We start from the raw sequence: 15,693 nt of genomic DNA on the forward strand, positions 1-15,693 counted from the left end.
GAGGGTGAACAACAACTCCCATTCACCATTATCTGCTGGAATCAAGAGTAAAATTGGTATGGATTATCTTCCAAGCACACGAGAAATGTCTTCCCTGATAGTAAAAAATGCAGTGTAGGTTGACTATTTTCATGATTTACAATGAGACATATATGAAACTTACTTGCACTTATCAGTACAACTTCTAAATATAACCCAAGCAAGCAATTACTTTAAAATATTTTCATACAGCTCATCATAAAACTGCCACAAGCAACAGAATCTTTTAACACTAAAGAAAAGATTATTTTATTTTGCCTAAAAGGGATTCATATTCTGTAATGTAATCTCTTTGAATAGGTCACTTCTGGCTTTTTCCAAGTACTGCATCAACTACATCTTCAAATTATCTTACTAGCAAAGTAACATTTAATGAAATGACAAGAGTTAAAAAAGTGGGCTAATATGGAGTAGGACTTTCATTAATCAGGAGTGACCATTTACGTCTCTGAAGAGTCACTCACTATGGGAGGACCCATGTGTTGATAGGTGTCATAAGAACATTCATTCAAAACAAAGGTAAATAAAATCATAGTGTGTCACATGACAAGTATCTTCCCTTTTTATTTTCAGAGCTTGCCACCTCCTGTTCAGGAAGAATACTGAATGGACTGGTTCACACAACACACTAAACCATACTTTAGTGAGATGTGTGAGCAAGAAGGAGCCGCTGTGACCCTTGGACTCACTTGCTCACCCCTTGCCTTCCTGTATGCATGGGAGAAATCCAAGCAGCTTTTTTCTAGTTTGTCTGAATATCAGCTTGTCCTGCCACCCAGACCAAGGACTGTGGTATAAAACAAACTCTGATCAGTTCCAAAACAAACCAACACAGAAATTCTGTTTAGTTGAACAAGCCAAGTGAAGGTAAAAACTGCCAGAGTTCTTATCCTGGCCATATGGGAGGAAGGGAACATGCAATCCAGAGATTAGCAGCAACTCCTTCCTGCTCATGCACATCTCACTAAACCATGGCTTAGTCCGAGATGGAAATTTAGCTATCATACTGCTGTAGAAGACAATTATACTGAAATGTAAGAAATCTGTCCCTGAAACAAGAGATCCACAATAAAGTATAATATTGTCACTTAAAAACTGTAAATTCTTGCTAAATCCAGAAGCCACAGCACTGAATAATTGAGAAAGGTATTTCCTTTGAAAAAGTAGTTTGGTAGAAGTTTTCAGAAGAGATAGGGAAGAGAAAAAACAACCACCAAGGATTTAAACACAAACTAAATACTAAGAGGTCCCCTTCACCTTTTTTTTTCTTTTTAAAAAGCAGGGTTATTTTTAAATTCACTTAGATAAGCATATTTGGGCCAGTGGAACAATCCAGTTTTTAACTGAGATCTTGAGAGACTTAAACCCTCCATTATAGATTGTAAACCTGAAAGTTGCAGTTTTAATTTCTGTACACAGTAGTACCTAATTGTAGTAGGTACTTGGCAATTAATAAATATCACTGTCAGCTATCATTCACTATCAAACACTTCTGCCAGGCTAACAAGAGAAGAAACCCCTGACAAGGGGATATACGCTACAAACCTACTTCTGTAAGATTTGAATTCTAGCTACTGATAACTTGGAGTAAACAAGGGGTTAGATGCTAGGATACAGGTAGGCTAATATACATTTTTTAGATACATACCTCTAAGTCATTGAAAAATAAATGTGTATCTGCAAGATTAAAAATCATTTCTTCCATTCGAAGTCCAAGAGTCACTGCCACAGGTGGATCCTTGGGGAGGAAAATGGAAAGAATATGGATTTTCTTAACATGTTATGAGTAGATTAAACTGAACTCTTAAAAGTGGTAATTCTGTGCATTATGTACATACATGCCCTGTAGACTGAAATAGATTTATTTGCATGTAATTATGGCCAGAAATGGTATAATTTACTTTTAGATGCAAATATAAATAGATATCTACACAACAGAAAAAGTCTGCTGATAATGTATGTTAAGCACCTCGGAAGCTAATGTCACATGAATGAGACATGAATTATAAATGCAAACAATCTAGTTCACTTAAAATACAATAATTGTATTAGAACTATAAATCTTTTATTTTATGTGAAAATGATGCAGAGAAAAGAAATTAAAGAACCATTAATTTGAGATCTCAATGTTGAAGTAGTGACAGCACTGTCTGGTTTGAAAACATATCTAATTTCTTTTGTAAGACTAAAAACAATTATCAAACAAATTAAATTAATAACAAAGTATTCCTATCTAGGGGAAGGATGGGATTGCTTCCAACCTCCCTTGCAGTATTAAAACACACCACAACTGGAAAAATGCATTATCATAGCAACAGCTTTGCACTGTTGAGAGCCCACTGCTAGTATAAGGCTGGGGGAGAGGAGCTAGGGGCATGGAAGGGGCATGGTAGAATCCTACTCTCACTCAGAGGTCAGGACCCCTAAGATGACATGTTATATGTGCAAAAGAGGAGTCAATACAAAGTCACATGTTCTGTTTCAACAAATGGCAACCCAGCACTGCAGGGGTTCTGACCCAAGGTAAGAGTTCAGGTTTTGAGGTTCGCCACTGTGAAAGTAAGGGTTAATTCCCTCTCCAGCTGCTAGGGTAGAGATGATGCCTCACAAATAGGATTCTTGTCTACAATTCAAAGAAAAGGGATGAGTATATGCAGATAACTGAAGCACTTATGATCCTGAAGAGTATCTCAAACTCCCTACTATTTGAGGATTTACTGGCCTCTTACCACATGGGAGTTAGCAGGTCCAGTATTTTCCTCTCACATGTGGGAAAACAGCTGGCAGAGGAAATGAAATTTTATTAAAGATGGAGAAGAAACGAGTTCTAAACACTGATTTTGAGATGTTCCTGATGACTCAAATTTTGCCTTTATTGGGACTCCTGTTACAGCAAGTGCCTGCTTATGTCCAAACCACTTGTGCATTGATGGACTGGTTCTTTTTTTAAAAAAAGTCCAAATTATACACACAAAATGTATAAGTATGGTGCATATGAGAGTCCCATGCTTTACTATATTTCTGCATCACACACACACCTCTAATTTTTTGTGTGAAATTATATGCATTGTTTTATGCTTCTGTATATAACAGTATTACATTAGTATCCCAACTTTCCTCCATGGAGCACAAGGTGGTAACAATAGGCAACAACGTGCTGAGGGGCAGTGGCTGGCCCAAAGTCATCCAGTGAGCTTCATTACCTGTATACAATAATGTTTATAATAACTGCTATAACAATGCCTGTATATACAAAACAATGTATTGCTTGTATATTTAGTGGGATTGGGGATGGAGAAACGTGGTTATTGTTGATGCCAAAGAGTAAGGTAGGAATTGGGGGGGGGGGGGATCCTAAGAATAACAGTCAATGCTTTATTTTGGGGATCAGATAGAATTTTTCTTGTGGTCATTTAAACATTTATTAAATCAGTTTATTTTGTGCTGAATAATACACGGGGCTGATGTAGGAGCAGATCACTTCAGTGGAACATTGCAGAGGCTTTTATTTCAAGGTGAGTGCCAATCACGCATGAAGCAAATTTCACATGGTTGCAGCTATATGATAAATATGATGCATGAAATGACCCTCAGTTTAAAATAAAGTATGAAATCAAGTTAGGAGGAAGCAGAGAAACAAGTGTTTTAATTATATTCAGTAGTGAAATATAAGAGAGGTTGATGCTGCAATTCTGAATGCACTTAGTAAGGAGTTGAGCTCAGGGGGACTTACTTCTGAGAAAATATGGTTAGAATTGCACTGGAAATCTGAAGCATGGTTCTGCATTATTACCCTCCCCATCCCTGTAAGCCGTTTAACCACCCCCCCCCCCCGGATGTATTGTTGGTTTAAAAAACCAAACAAAACACTTCTTAGTTCATTGGTTCTTGAGAACATGGCACTTAGCCAGAGATTGCCAGCATTGCAAGAGAAGCTAGATCAACTATAACACTTCCCTATATCAAAATACAAATGCCTTCGGTTATGTTAGCAGTGGGCATAAATTGGAGCCAGACAGTCTGTCTGTGGACTTCTGTGCTAGATTGGGCCATCTACTAGTGAATGCCTCTTAGGAGACAAAGTAAAAATATCTCAGGAGAACCAACACTTATAGTTTTGAGGAGCCAGGCTGAGGAAAGGAGCCTGAATCCTTTCAAAAGACTGCCCCTCTCTTAATGCCAAAATTAAAGTGGTTTAATATTATGTAGTGGCATCAGGAGAAAAGCTTTAAATATTCCCCCCAATACAACTAAATAAGGACATGTACTAATAAAGCTCCTTTATATGGTACCCTTTTTTCAAATTACACTGGGGCACAATTTGAAAAGTAATAAAATTAATAAAATTGTCTTCCCTAAAATCTCTGCATTAGGCTTAAGAGAATATTTCTTTACACTGATGCTATGCAGACTCTAACTAGTAGAACTTCATTTTAAGAGATAGGTGGACTGCAGAGTGTTACCTCCAGACACTACCCATATGCAGAATACTTAGAATATGTATTTTATCCCTGTGCTGAAACTGTCCTCAAACATTTAATAATATTGAAAGAATTTATCCCACGCCAATGAGCCACAAAAAACCCAGGTAGCCTTGGCAATAATGGAATCTTGAGTTTCTGGATGCACAGGCCTGGGGGTGGGGTGGGGAGCGGAAGCAAAATGGAACTGCCAGAAGTCACAGACAGGAGAAATGCCCTATGAAGATACAAGGAGCACCAATACAAGAATATGAAAATGCCACCAAATTCTGTGAGGTTGTTGCAAGGTTCAAAAATCATGATTCACAAGTGGATTAACAGTTGCAATACACAAAAATTGTATCACAACAAAAGCAACTTGCAGGATTAGTGTTTTGAATTTGAATTTATGAGTCACATACCTTTCCATATTTTTGTGCATAAGATCCTGTAAGAAGTGAATGGAAGACAATGATAGTTTCATCCAAATCCCAAACAAATACGCGCTGAAACAGAGGCATTGACAAACATCAATGGACATAAAACAGTAGGAAAACCAAAGACAAGTTATAATCCCCCAGCAGACAGCACAGAACAGAAATAATTGGAAGAAACCACCAATATACAGTGGTACCTCGGGTTACATATGCTTCAGGTTACAGACTCCACCAACCCATAAATATTACCTCGGGTTAAGAACTTTGCTTCAGGATGAGAACAGAAATCGTGCTCTGGCAGCGTGGCGGCAGCAGGAGGCCCATTAGCTAAAGTGGTGCTTCAGGTTAAGAACAGTTTCAGGTTAAGAATGGACCTCCGGTACGAATTAAGTACTTAACCCAAGGTACCACTGTATACTGGTTGGAACTGTCTGGTTGTAGCAATTTGCACGGATGGGACAAACAGCACCTTCTTAACAGTAAAAAGGAAGTCCTAGAAGATACAGGCTGAAATGTAACTATTTTATTTTGAAATAAAATAAACACAAGTAAAATAAATATTCTAAATTAGAGAACTCATTAGGGTATCAGGAAATTTATTGATGCATCTAGGTAGAGCAGGAAAGTTTAGTGCAGCCAGTACAGAGAATGCAGAGCTACATTTAATACAACCATGTCTTAATGTAGTTGTTGTTGCTGCTGCTCCTGCATTTCTCAAGCACATACCTCCAAGTCACTGTCAGGAGGGGGTGATGGGTTATTTTTCCGCCCTCTGCCCCTTGATTTTGACCCAGAACTCCTACACGTCCTTTCATCCAGATCTTTGATTGGTGTTGAAGGGCTCTGTACAGTGTCAAACTCTCCTGCAAACAAAACAATTAATGAAAAGGCAATGTTATTTTTAACATAACATAAAAGACTCCTATATGCTTTTTATATTTACCACTGCTCCCCTCCCCAAATTTTTAAAGTGCCCCCAAAGTTCTGAAAATGGGAATTTTGTTTTACCTGTAAATTACTTGTTCTTCCTAGTGAAGACAGGCCCTTCTCAGTGGTAGCTCCTAACTTATGGAACTCCTCCCTAGGGACATGTGATTGGCACCAATGAGTACCAGTCTTCAAAAATAAAAGCCTTTAAATCCCACTTCTTCCAATTGGATTTTAGTTATGTTATTTTGGTAGTTGCTGTTTTAAGATTAGTTCTAATCCACTTATTAAAAAAAATTCTTTGATTATTTTATGTTAGGCGGTAGGGTGATGACTGCCTTACTTTCACTAGAAAGAACAGTAAAGGTATAAGCAAGTTAAAAATGAGTCTACTAATGGTGGTAGGGCAGTATATTCATTCAGATGTACAAGAACAGTTCCATTCTATGGTAGTACACATTCTTTCTATGCCCTTCAAAAATCACTCTCACAGAACATTTTGTGCTACCTGCCTTCTGAGGTTGGCCTCTGTAGAAGGCCAAGTACCTTGTAGAACAAGCCTAAGTAACCATTCAAAAAGAGAATTCTCTCTTCTGAGACTTTATGAATAGATGTCAAGGCGAGTTTCTTTAAAGGCATGTGTGGAAGAGGTTCAAGGCAAGCTGCTATGAACACAGACAAGGCTCAAAATGGAAATCTGTACTGTCAGTGGTGGAGCGGGGGGTGGAGAGCAGAAGGGGGCAGGGCTGGTGCGTGTCCTGGGGGTGTGCTGTGCATCCTGGGGGCGTGGCGCGGCGTCCAGCACGGGCGGGGGCAGCCGTGATGGCACCCCACCGGGATCGCGCTGCTGGGGGCGGTGTGCTCCCCCCCACTCCTCTTCCTCCACCAGTGTGTACTGTACAGCTGATGAAGTTCCCAGAACCCTATCCTTTTGTGGGATTGTGGGACCTGAAATTATCATTTTTTAGCTTATAAATCTGAAACAACAGCAAGCTATTAATGAAAGGCCTTTCTGAATCCCAGATTGTATAAGTAATAATCCTTCCACGGTAGAAACTGTAGAGGAAACTCTTCCATATTACTAGCACTAGGAAATAAAGATTCAACAGGGTTTATTAACTGTTTATTGAAATTACTGTATCATTCCTTTCTGTGTTCAAAATAGGACAACCACCCCTTTATATCAGTTATAAAATCTGAAAGTTCTCCTGGAAGCCAACAGACACAACAGTGTTGGAATATCAGAACAACTATTTGTGAGTAGTTAAATAGAACATTTCTGGGTGCAGAAATGTCCCAGTTGCGCACAGTGACATAGTAAACATAGCAAAGCGTAGAAAGAAGGAAAGCTGAAGATGGTGGCTTTGGTTGCTTTTTCCCCTCCAGTGGCAGAAACAACTAACAGGAATGGACAGGATTTAATCAACATGTTTCAAAGGATGGGGCAGATTAAACAACTTTGGGGTTCATGCTGGTTCTCAGTGCTGCAACTCACGAGCTTAACATACTGAGTAATGTGTAGTACAACAATGCTGTTGTACTGAAAGCCTAGGGTTAGTTTACTTAATAAAAGAGTTTATTATCAGAGCAGAGTGTGGAAACAAACTTGCACACAGATTCCTCTTATCCTGCGCATGCCCAGACGCCGAAAATTGCGCCTGCACATAAGTGATTTCCAGCGCTGTGGACATGCACAGACACGATTTCCGGAGCAGCGGAAGAGAGTCCCTGCGCTGCACTGATTTAGCACAGCATGCAGGGACTCACCAAGCAGGTGGCTCAGTTCGGGGGCAGCTCATGGGCCGGTTAAGCGACCCTCATGGGCCGCTTCTGGCTCATGGGGCTTAGGTTGCCGACCTTTGCACTAAACAGTTCAAGAACCTGCCTCTAAATGGTGAGGAAGGGGCAGAGTGAAACCCTGAGGCTCAGTTTCATTGGGCAACTAAAGTTTTGGTTGTTATACATGAACCACATGATTGTGTGACTTGCTCTTTCTTTGCATATATATACAATTCTAACATACATAAGTAGTCAATCAATAAGGTAACTATTAAAACAATCAAAGTTGTACTTTTCAGTCTTTGCTAAAACATCACACTAGTTGACACGCAAGGAGCAACTTGGTTAAACATGAGTTTGGCGGACATTTCTGATGACTAGACACCAATAACTTATATTTATAGCTACAAAACCTATGATGTCTGCAGTAGCTTTCTATAATTGGTAAACTTTATGGAAAAGCAGTCATCCATGGCATAAATATTATCAATATGTTATTTAAAGTACTGAAAGGATGGAACTTTCCACATAAGAAAAAAGCTATGAACAGAACAAATACCACAGTCCCAGTTTGTCTACAGGGCAATCACAACTTCTTGCACTATACTATTTAACTAGGCACTATGTCAAACTTCCCCAGGTCGAAACAGCAATAATAATACACACTTGACTTTCCAAATGAAACAAAGCATACCAGAAGGAGGTTATGAGGTAGTCTGTGAACTTTTTCAATGACCCAGAGATATAGTTTTGTGGTTAGAAGCATAATATAAGGCTCTGAAAATCTGTGTGGCTATGATTATGTGGCAGAATCCTGAGAATCTCAACTTTCTTGTTTAGCTCAGGCAACTGTGGATGAAAAAACTTCGAAACGAGATGGCAGCTTTTGCTAAACAGAAAACAGATATGTATATGGATTCCGTAGACCAGAAGTAGGATTTGATTGTACAGTACCTCTTTATAGGGCTCAGTTCCTATCTTTCTCCACATACTTTCTATTTTTCCCCTAGCCTAACACCTTCTCCAAAGTTTCAAATTCTGCAAAAAACAAACATCTAATGCAAACAAATGCGCAACTATACAATTTCAACGCACAAATCAAAGTGAGCATGAAATATGTCCAAAAGGAATAATTATCAAATGCAGAATTTAGATTTTCTGAATGCAGAATTGCAGATTATACTGCTCCATAAATAGGGCAATGACTGCAATAATAATAATAATAATAAATCATTTCCAAAAAGAAATAATAATTTAAGCCACTTGAATGGTATATAGGGATATAACTTATACAACTTTTCAACTTGTGTCACCATTATAAAGGTTTTAAGAAGTAAACATAAACATTTCTAAATAAGATTGCAGCCCACTAATAGAAATTTTAATTAATTAACCATATGAGTTTTAGTCAATTTGTAGATTCATCTATAAATTAAATTTGCAAATTGGTAAAATCAGTATTTATTGAGCATGAAACATGTTTTCTCCATTTTTAGATGACGCATATATGCTGTAACTTAGAAGAGATGTTCTTCCTGTGTATCAGAAACAGGAAAATCCCTCTTTTTAGATGGCACTTCCTAAACATAGTTCTTATAATAACAATTAGTTTGACATCTTTAAAAAAACAAATCTGCTTTCTGATTATCAGTTGCAACAGTATGTTGATTAAAGGTTTTTAATTAATCTGACTGATTTAGTAACCAGAACTGTAAAATGCATCTAGCTTCTTTTGACTAGTAAATATGTACAAGTAGCATTATCCACCTTGTATGTAGTCAGACTGTCCCAGAGAACAAAATACTTCCATGCATGAATTCAGCATTATATGTAGTTCTCTGGTTGCTTCATTCATTAGCCCAAACCTATTTAAAGATGTAGTTTGTTTAGATATAAATCTCCTTTATTTATTTATTTACTTATTTATTTATTTAGACACTTTCATGCCACTCTTCAGTTAAAAAAAAAAATCAGAGCAGATGGAATCCAAAGGACCCCAAGGGCTCCTAGTCCTCTGCAACAAAAAACCAGGGAGAAATGTAAGCATGGCAGAGTACAGAGTTGAGCCTGAGTCTGTGTGGTCTACCATATTGACATATGCGAGTTTATCTATTCATCTATTTGTACAATAACTTACATTTGCCATGATAACATAATAATAAGGCAGAAGTATATATATTCTATGCTTTTCAAAACAGGGGCTTCTCAAATAGCACTTGCACCTGAAATATAAGCTTGCCCACTCACTTCCTATTCTCTGTAGTGTTGAAGTGATCATGCAACACTTGCCACAGTGTCACACCCACTCTGAAAATACACCACATGCCTCTATCCTTCTGTACCACTTTAAAAATACACTCATCTAAATGGAATGCAATGTTTTGAATGTGCAAACCATGAACCTTTAGTACAGTTCTCTATCGTGCAATGCAGAACACTGTGAAAACTTTCACACTAGCTTGTTCATTCTTAGTTTCAAAGAATCTGATATAAGAATACAAGTTTTGTCATTAAAATATGTGCTAGAATGTATTTTGTTACAACTAATTCTATCACATACACAGTGAACATAGTTCCTTCTTCTAATATGTCTACTATGGAGAGTTTCTATATGTAAGACATGAAATAAAATAGAATGGTAATCATTAGTAGCCAAAATCGCAGCTGCTGCGTGTAGTGTTTGTTTATTTCACCTATAAAGAACTATTATGCTCAGAAGAGTGTGCACTATATTATATTTGTGTGCACATGCATGGTCAGTAATTCAAACACTATTACTATATGCTCATGTAGGGGGGAAAAGGACCATTGATACTTACAGTGAAAGGGATTTCTTAGGCCTATTGGAGCTGATGTCAAGGATGGATCTGTGTTTGTTTTTCAGTTTTTCAAACACGACTGAGCAAAGCAAGAACGAGGACACAGAGAGTCACAGACTGACTCCTTTTTGGTGCAGGCAAAATAGAAAAATAGACACAAACCCATCCTTTAACATCAGCTACAACAGGCCTAAGAGAATACCGTATTTTAAGGTGTATTTCAAACAATGAACCTAAAGTCTGCTAAACGCTCAGAAACAAGACCTTCTTGGATGCTGGGAAATAAGAGAGGTTCTGGTAGAAAAGTTAAGTCTCTAGATAGGACAAGTGTGGGCCTGGCTACAACAAAATGTTGTGCCAGTTAATTCATACTTTATGTACCCTCCACAACTCCACATTTCTATGTTACCTCTCATTTTATCTTCTCTAGTCTATAAACTGTCCTGCCATTTCTCTCATTCTACCTCTGTTCTTGCCTGGTCTCCACTGACAATTTGCAGTCTACTCTCTGAAATAGCCTCTTGGTTTGTCTCAATTGCTTCTTGCCATCTCTTCTTCTTCCTTTGCATCATCTGATCTAGCTTCATTTATCTTGTGTCTCTTTGTTCACATCTTTCCCCAACCTCCACTGGTTCCTCATCCAACTTTCTTCTGCCATTATACTTAGCCTGGAGTTTGTGAAATGGCTTTAAGAAGCCTGACACCAACTTTTTTATGGCAAAAGAATTGCAGAGGCAATCATCCATGTACAGTAGTGTTTTAGCCTTTTGCAGGGGGGGGGGTGTTCCTCCCTCAGGCTCCTTTTCACCAGATTTTTTTGTACTGCTGCAAACCTCAGGCCTGCTGCTATCTCCCTCTTGTGCCTGGCTGGTGCTAATTTTGCTACATAAGCACTTATGCCTGAACATCCCAGGACATCCTGTTCCATATGGAAGCCCCATAAGGAAGGCAGCGCTGAGGAATCTCCATGCATAAATAAGATTGCAGTGTTGGAACAAAGTGTTTCCTTTTCTTAGGCACTGGAGAAAGTTTTCAAACAAGCAGAACTTGTACAAAAGAGACTGATTCCATTGAATCTGCAACCAAAACTGGAAGCAGAATATTGTCATTGAACTTCAAGAAATTTGTGAAGAGTTTTTAAATGATTTCTGAGTCAAAGCTGATAGGAGCTTGGGAATATCTGATTTGGGGTGGTTACTGCCTTAGGGAAGATAGTGTAAATGTTTCAGATCATTGAAGAAGAGATCAGACATAACTTAGCAATGAGCCTATAGAAAAAAAGGACAGACATTTAAAGAAAACAAAGTTTCTTATGAGAAATTACACATGAAATGGTTGCTATATATAGGTTTTACATAGCAATACAGAAGTTTCCAAACTAAGGTAGAGTGCTGTTCAAAGGCAATGCTGAAAAGTGGGCATGTCAGTCCAAGGATATAAAATCTACACAAAGAAGTAGGAAAGGTGTATTGAGTATGTGTTGTTCTATACATAAAGGACAAGAGTCCAACATACTAGGAAAGTTCCAAGGGATATACTTATTTACAGAAACAATGTGGGTTGAAATGCCAAACCCTAAGTGCAATTTAGTACTGGGAACATATCATCATCTTTCACCAAAACTCTGAGGGTGATTTTGAGATGAAGAAAGAAATCAAGGAGGTAGCCAAGCGAAAAAAATGTTGAAATAATGAGCAACTGGAAATATAACAGGAATGGAATGTAGCAGGAAAGACACAAGTCCAAGAAGGAGCAAGCATATTTGACAAAAGCCTACAAAAGGCAAGAAGCATTTTAAAACTGCAAGTGTTGTCCAGATCAGGAGAACTAAACGCTAGCAAAAAACCCCCACAATAATTAATTTTAAGTCTACTTAGGAGCTTTCGGTGAAAGCCTATGTATGCTTATTTGAGAAAAAGTTCCACTGCATTCAGTGGGTCTCACTGACAGTTAAGTATGCATGGAATTGCAGCCTAAGTATATACATGCTGTTGGATCATCCCCAATCTATATACCGTATTTGTTGACATCCTCAAAGAAACGAGGCTTTCCAGTTCAGAAGCCATGGTGATTCTTAGTCATCAATGCTTGTTCTTCTATATATTTTACAACTAATATTAAAAGTGCTTTCAACTAATTTAGAGATTATGGGTTAATTCAGAGCTTTGCAGACTCTTCATGTTGGTGGCACACGTTTTAGACATGCATCATTTCGTGACACAGTAATTCAGTTTTACTAGCAAACCGGAGGTTAAACTAACCCCTTTCCAGCCCCAGGAGGAGTGTGAGGAGCATTTGCGCAACACACCTACACACTGCGACACACAGTTTGGAAAGCTCTGGGTTAATGGTTCTTTGATTTCCTTTCCGGATCCATTATGAAAAACTGGGGTAACACTGACATCTTCTATTGCTTCAGTGAGGCAACTAGACAGGATTAAAATGTTCTGTAATCCAAAACCTGACACTTTATAGCTTTATACTGATAACAATAAAATTGATCAGCTTTATGATTAAGAAGTCTGTTTCCCCACTGTAATGTTGCTGTCTTTCTTAGCTAGCATTGAGGGAACATTGAGGGTGATTTTTAAAGAAAACATTAAAAATATAGGGCTAGATCTAACCAAGCAGTTCTGCTAGCACCAGGACTTCCATCTGCACAATGGAGCTTCCCCTCCCTCACCTTGCGTGTCCACCTCACATTTCTGGTTATTCCTTCCCTTGCTGGGGAGGATGAGAAGATTAGCAACTGGCCTCTGTGTGACCTACTCTGGAAACTCGGTGCTGAAATTACTGTCTACCTAGGTGGGGCATGTTTTAGTAAGGAAATGCTTTCTTTTGTAACTGTCCTAATGACCCAGTTCCTCTGAACCCCAATAAAGCTACCCTTTAGGCATAGTTTTTGTATATGTTTTTCTATAACTTTTCACCCCACATGTTTTTAGACTGTTATCCAGTTTAAGGTTTCAGGGAATTAACTGCTGGTGGGAAACAGCACAAAGAACCCACAGCTAGGATCATGTAACACAGTGCTAGTTAAGACCAATACCAAAATATCAAGTCCCACCCCCCGCCACCTTTCTGAGATTATAAATAAATGAATGAAGAGATGGTGACAGTCCTTTAAAATAATTTTCATGTAGGTTGGAAGTGACTACTGGGAAAAAGTCTAAGGACCTTTCTTAGACTACTTCCTGCATCATCACCATTTTCCCACTAAAGAGGATATTGCAGCTGTTCATACACTGCAGCAACTGTAACAATGCAATGAGTTTCTGCAAGTGTGAGGACTCAAGGTCCAAGAGACAATCTGTTTGTGAGGTTAGTCACACATTTGTAAAGTATGCTTAACTTGGCCACTTTTATTTTGGAGAAATAGCAACCATGGAGCCCCGATCTAGAACATCCTTGCTTGGGGATTTGGTTCTCCACTGTTTTCCTCTCTCCTGGGTACCTTTTGACTCTTTCCTGAAGTCAGCAACTTCAGGACAAACAGCAGTCAGGTGAAGATTATTTTCAGCCAAAAAAATGGCTTCAATGAAGACCAGGAACACATTCTGGATTAGACTCCCATTGATAGTCTCCAGAATAAATGCTGCATAGTTACATCACGTGTAATTTGGCTCTCAAATGCTATTTCTCTAAGATCTTGTGATTATTTCCTTTTCTTTCCAGTAAGGATTTTTATATCATTACTTTCAAATTTCTATACTTCCCTTTTTAAACTCTTAATGGTTTACTAATAACGGATTCTAAGTAAAATTTACCTATGTCATATTTGAAATTCTGAACACCACTTCAAAATGGATGAAACAAAAAACCATTCACCTGGATGAAGATCTGTACCTGGTTGACTAGTGAGCCCAGGGAGAGATTCCTGGAGCTGGTACGTTGATGATGAAGAAGAGGTACCATCTGTGGTGTTGTTTGAGGTCATATATGTTCCATATGTTGATGTTGAATAATACTGTGGATATTGGTTTTGGCCAAAAGTTGTATATGATGGATAATCCTAGAATGATAGAAACAATGTTTTAAATTCTAGCAAGATTTTCTAAGCATTCCCATCTAAAATACAGCAATGTGAAATAAATTCTTGTCCAGTCCATTCAAAATACTTAAAATTGCTAAGTCAAATAAAATATACTTTGAAGTTTATAGAAATAGTAATAATCATACCTGTTGTGAACTACTGAAGTTTGTAGAATTTGAGACTGAATTGTTTGCATAAATAGTGGAGGATGGTGTAAAACTAGAACCTAGAGTTAAAAGAATAATTCTGTATAAGAAATAAGTAATACATTATGCACAATGCAGACAAATCAAAAGTAAAAAATCTGAAGATTTCATATATAAATATAAAGAATATGTAAGTGAAATATGCAAATATTAGCTATTCTGATATTTCATTGAAGAGATCATTATTTATAACTATATACCATAAACAATGCCATCTGCTTTAAAAATCTCGTTGCCAAAGCTTTAATTCTATGCTATGATTTCCATATAGAACAATCCAGCTTCACAGAAGCACTAATGAAGAAATCTATGCACTCAAATTTCACTCTGTAGATCGGTGAGTCCTTGTTCTCTTTCAACAGCTTCTTTTCTTCTTTTTCCTGCCATTTCCCCTCCTGGAATCCAGTTTCAATGACACACTAATGAAATATGGTGGATGGCTTGGAAAAGAAGGTTGGGGGGGGGGAGCAAGGATAAGGACACTGATCTTGAATATAGAATTTGATTCAGACTTGTTCTTACTTAGACAGCAATGGAACTTGAGCTAGTTATCACTGAAGTCTGGGTGATGTCAGTGGATCCACTCCAAGCATAATTAAGAATGGATCAAACTTATGGTTCATAGGACTAAAAGGTCTATGATGTGATAAAAATCTAAGAAAACATTCAATTAATACACACTAACCTAATAACTGTCAACTTTGGTTGCAGCAGGTTCCCGGTCCCCTTACTTGATTTTTATTTTTATTGCAATCGTGAGAGGCTGCAGCTGGCAACCCATGCACTTTACTAATGTGCTAAAACAGAAGAGAAGGTACAGAAAGTCCTTCTGTATCCCTTCATTTTGTAAGGTATTTTAGGGGCAGAACAGAATTTTTAGAATTCCTGCACCCTAGGTATCACCATTTTCCTTTATCAACATAACAAGGAGCAAACAAGATGGGAAGAAGGGCCACATGATTGTTCCAAATGTAGACTCCAACACAATCTAAA

The 15,693-nt window shown here is 38.1% G+C and overlaps 1 protein-coding gene across 16 annotated transcripts in view; it reads right to left on the minus strand.

Moving 5' to 3' along the window:
- Positions 1-15,693, minus strand: part of EYA4 (EYA transcriptional coactivator and phosphatase 4) — a 110,852-nt gene that overhangs the window by 16,666 nt on the left and 78,493 nt on the right. For 11 of the 16 annotated variants that reach the window (XM_077925980.1, XM_028723454.2, XM_077925979.1 and 8 more), the window contains 5 exons: positions 14,641-14,720; positions 14,290-14,473; positions 5,663-5,799; positions 4,922-5,005; positions 1,688-1,777 (listed from right to left, as the gene is read on the minus strand). In XM_077925980.1, the coding sequence (XP_077782106.1) occupies positions 1,688-1,777; positions 4,922-5,005; positions 5,663-5,799; positions 14,290-14,473; positions 14,641-14,720 (575 nt within the window). The remainder of the gene's footprint in view (positions 1-1,687; positions 1,778-4,921; positions 5,006-5,662; positions 5,800-14,289; positions 14,474-14,640; positions 14,721-15,693) is intronic. The other 5 variants (XM_077925974.1, XM_077925977.1, XM_077925976.1 and 2 more) reach the window with 1 other exon arrangement.

This window comes from Podarcis muralis, chromosome 3, assembly GCF_964188315.1.
Source record: "Podarcis muralis chromosome 3, rPodMur119.hap1.1, whole genome shotgun sequence".
In the NCBI taxonomy this organism is placed as follows: domain Eukaryota; kingdom Metazoa; phylum Chordata; class Lepidosauria; order Squamata; family Lacertidae; genus Podarcis; species Podarcis muralis.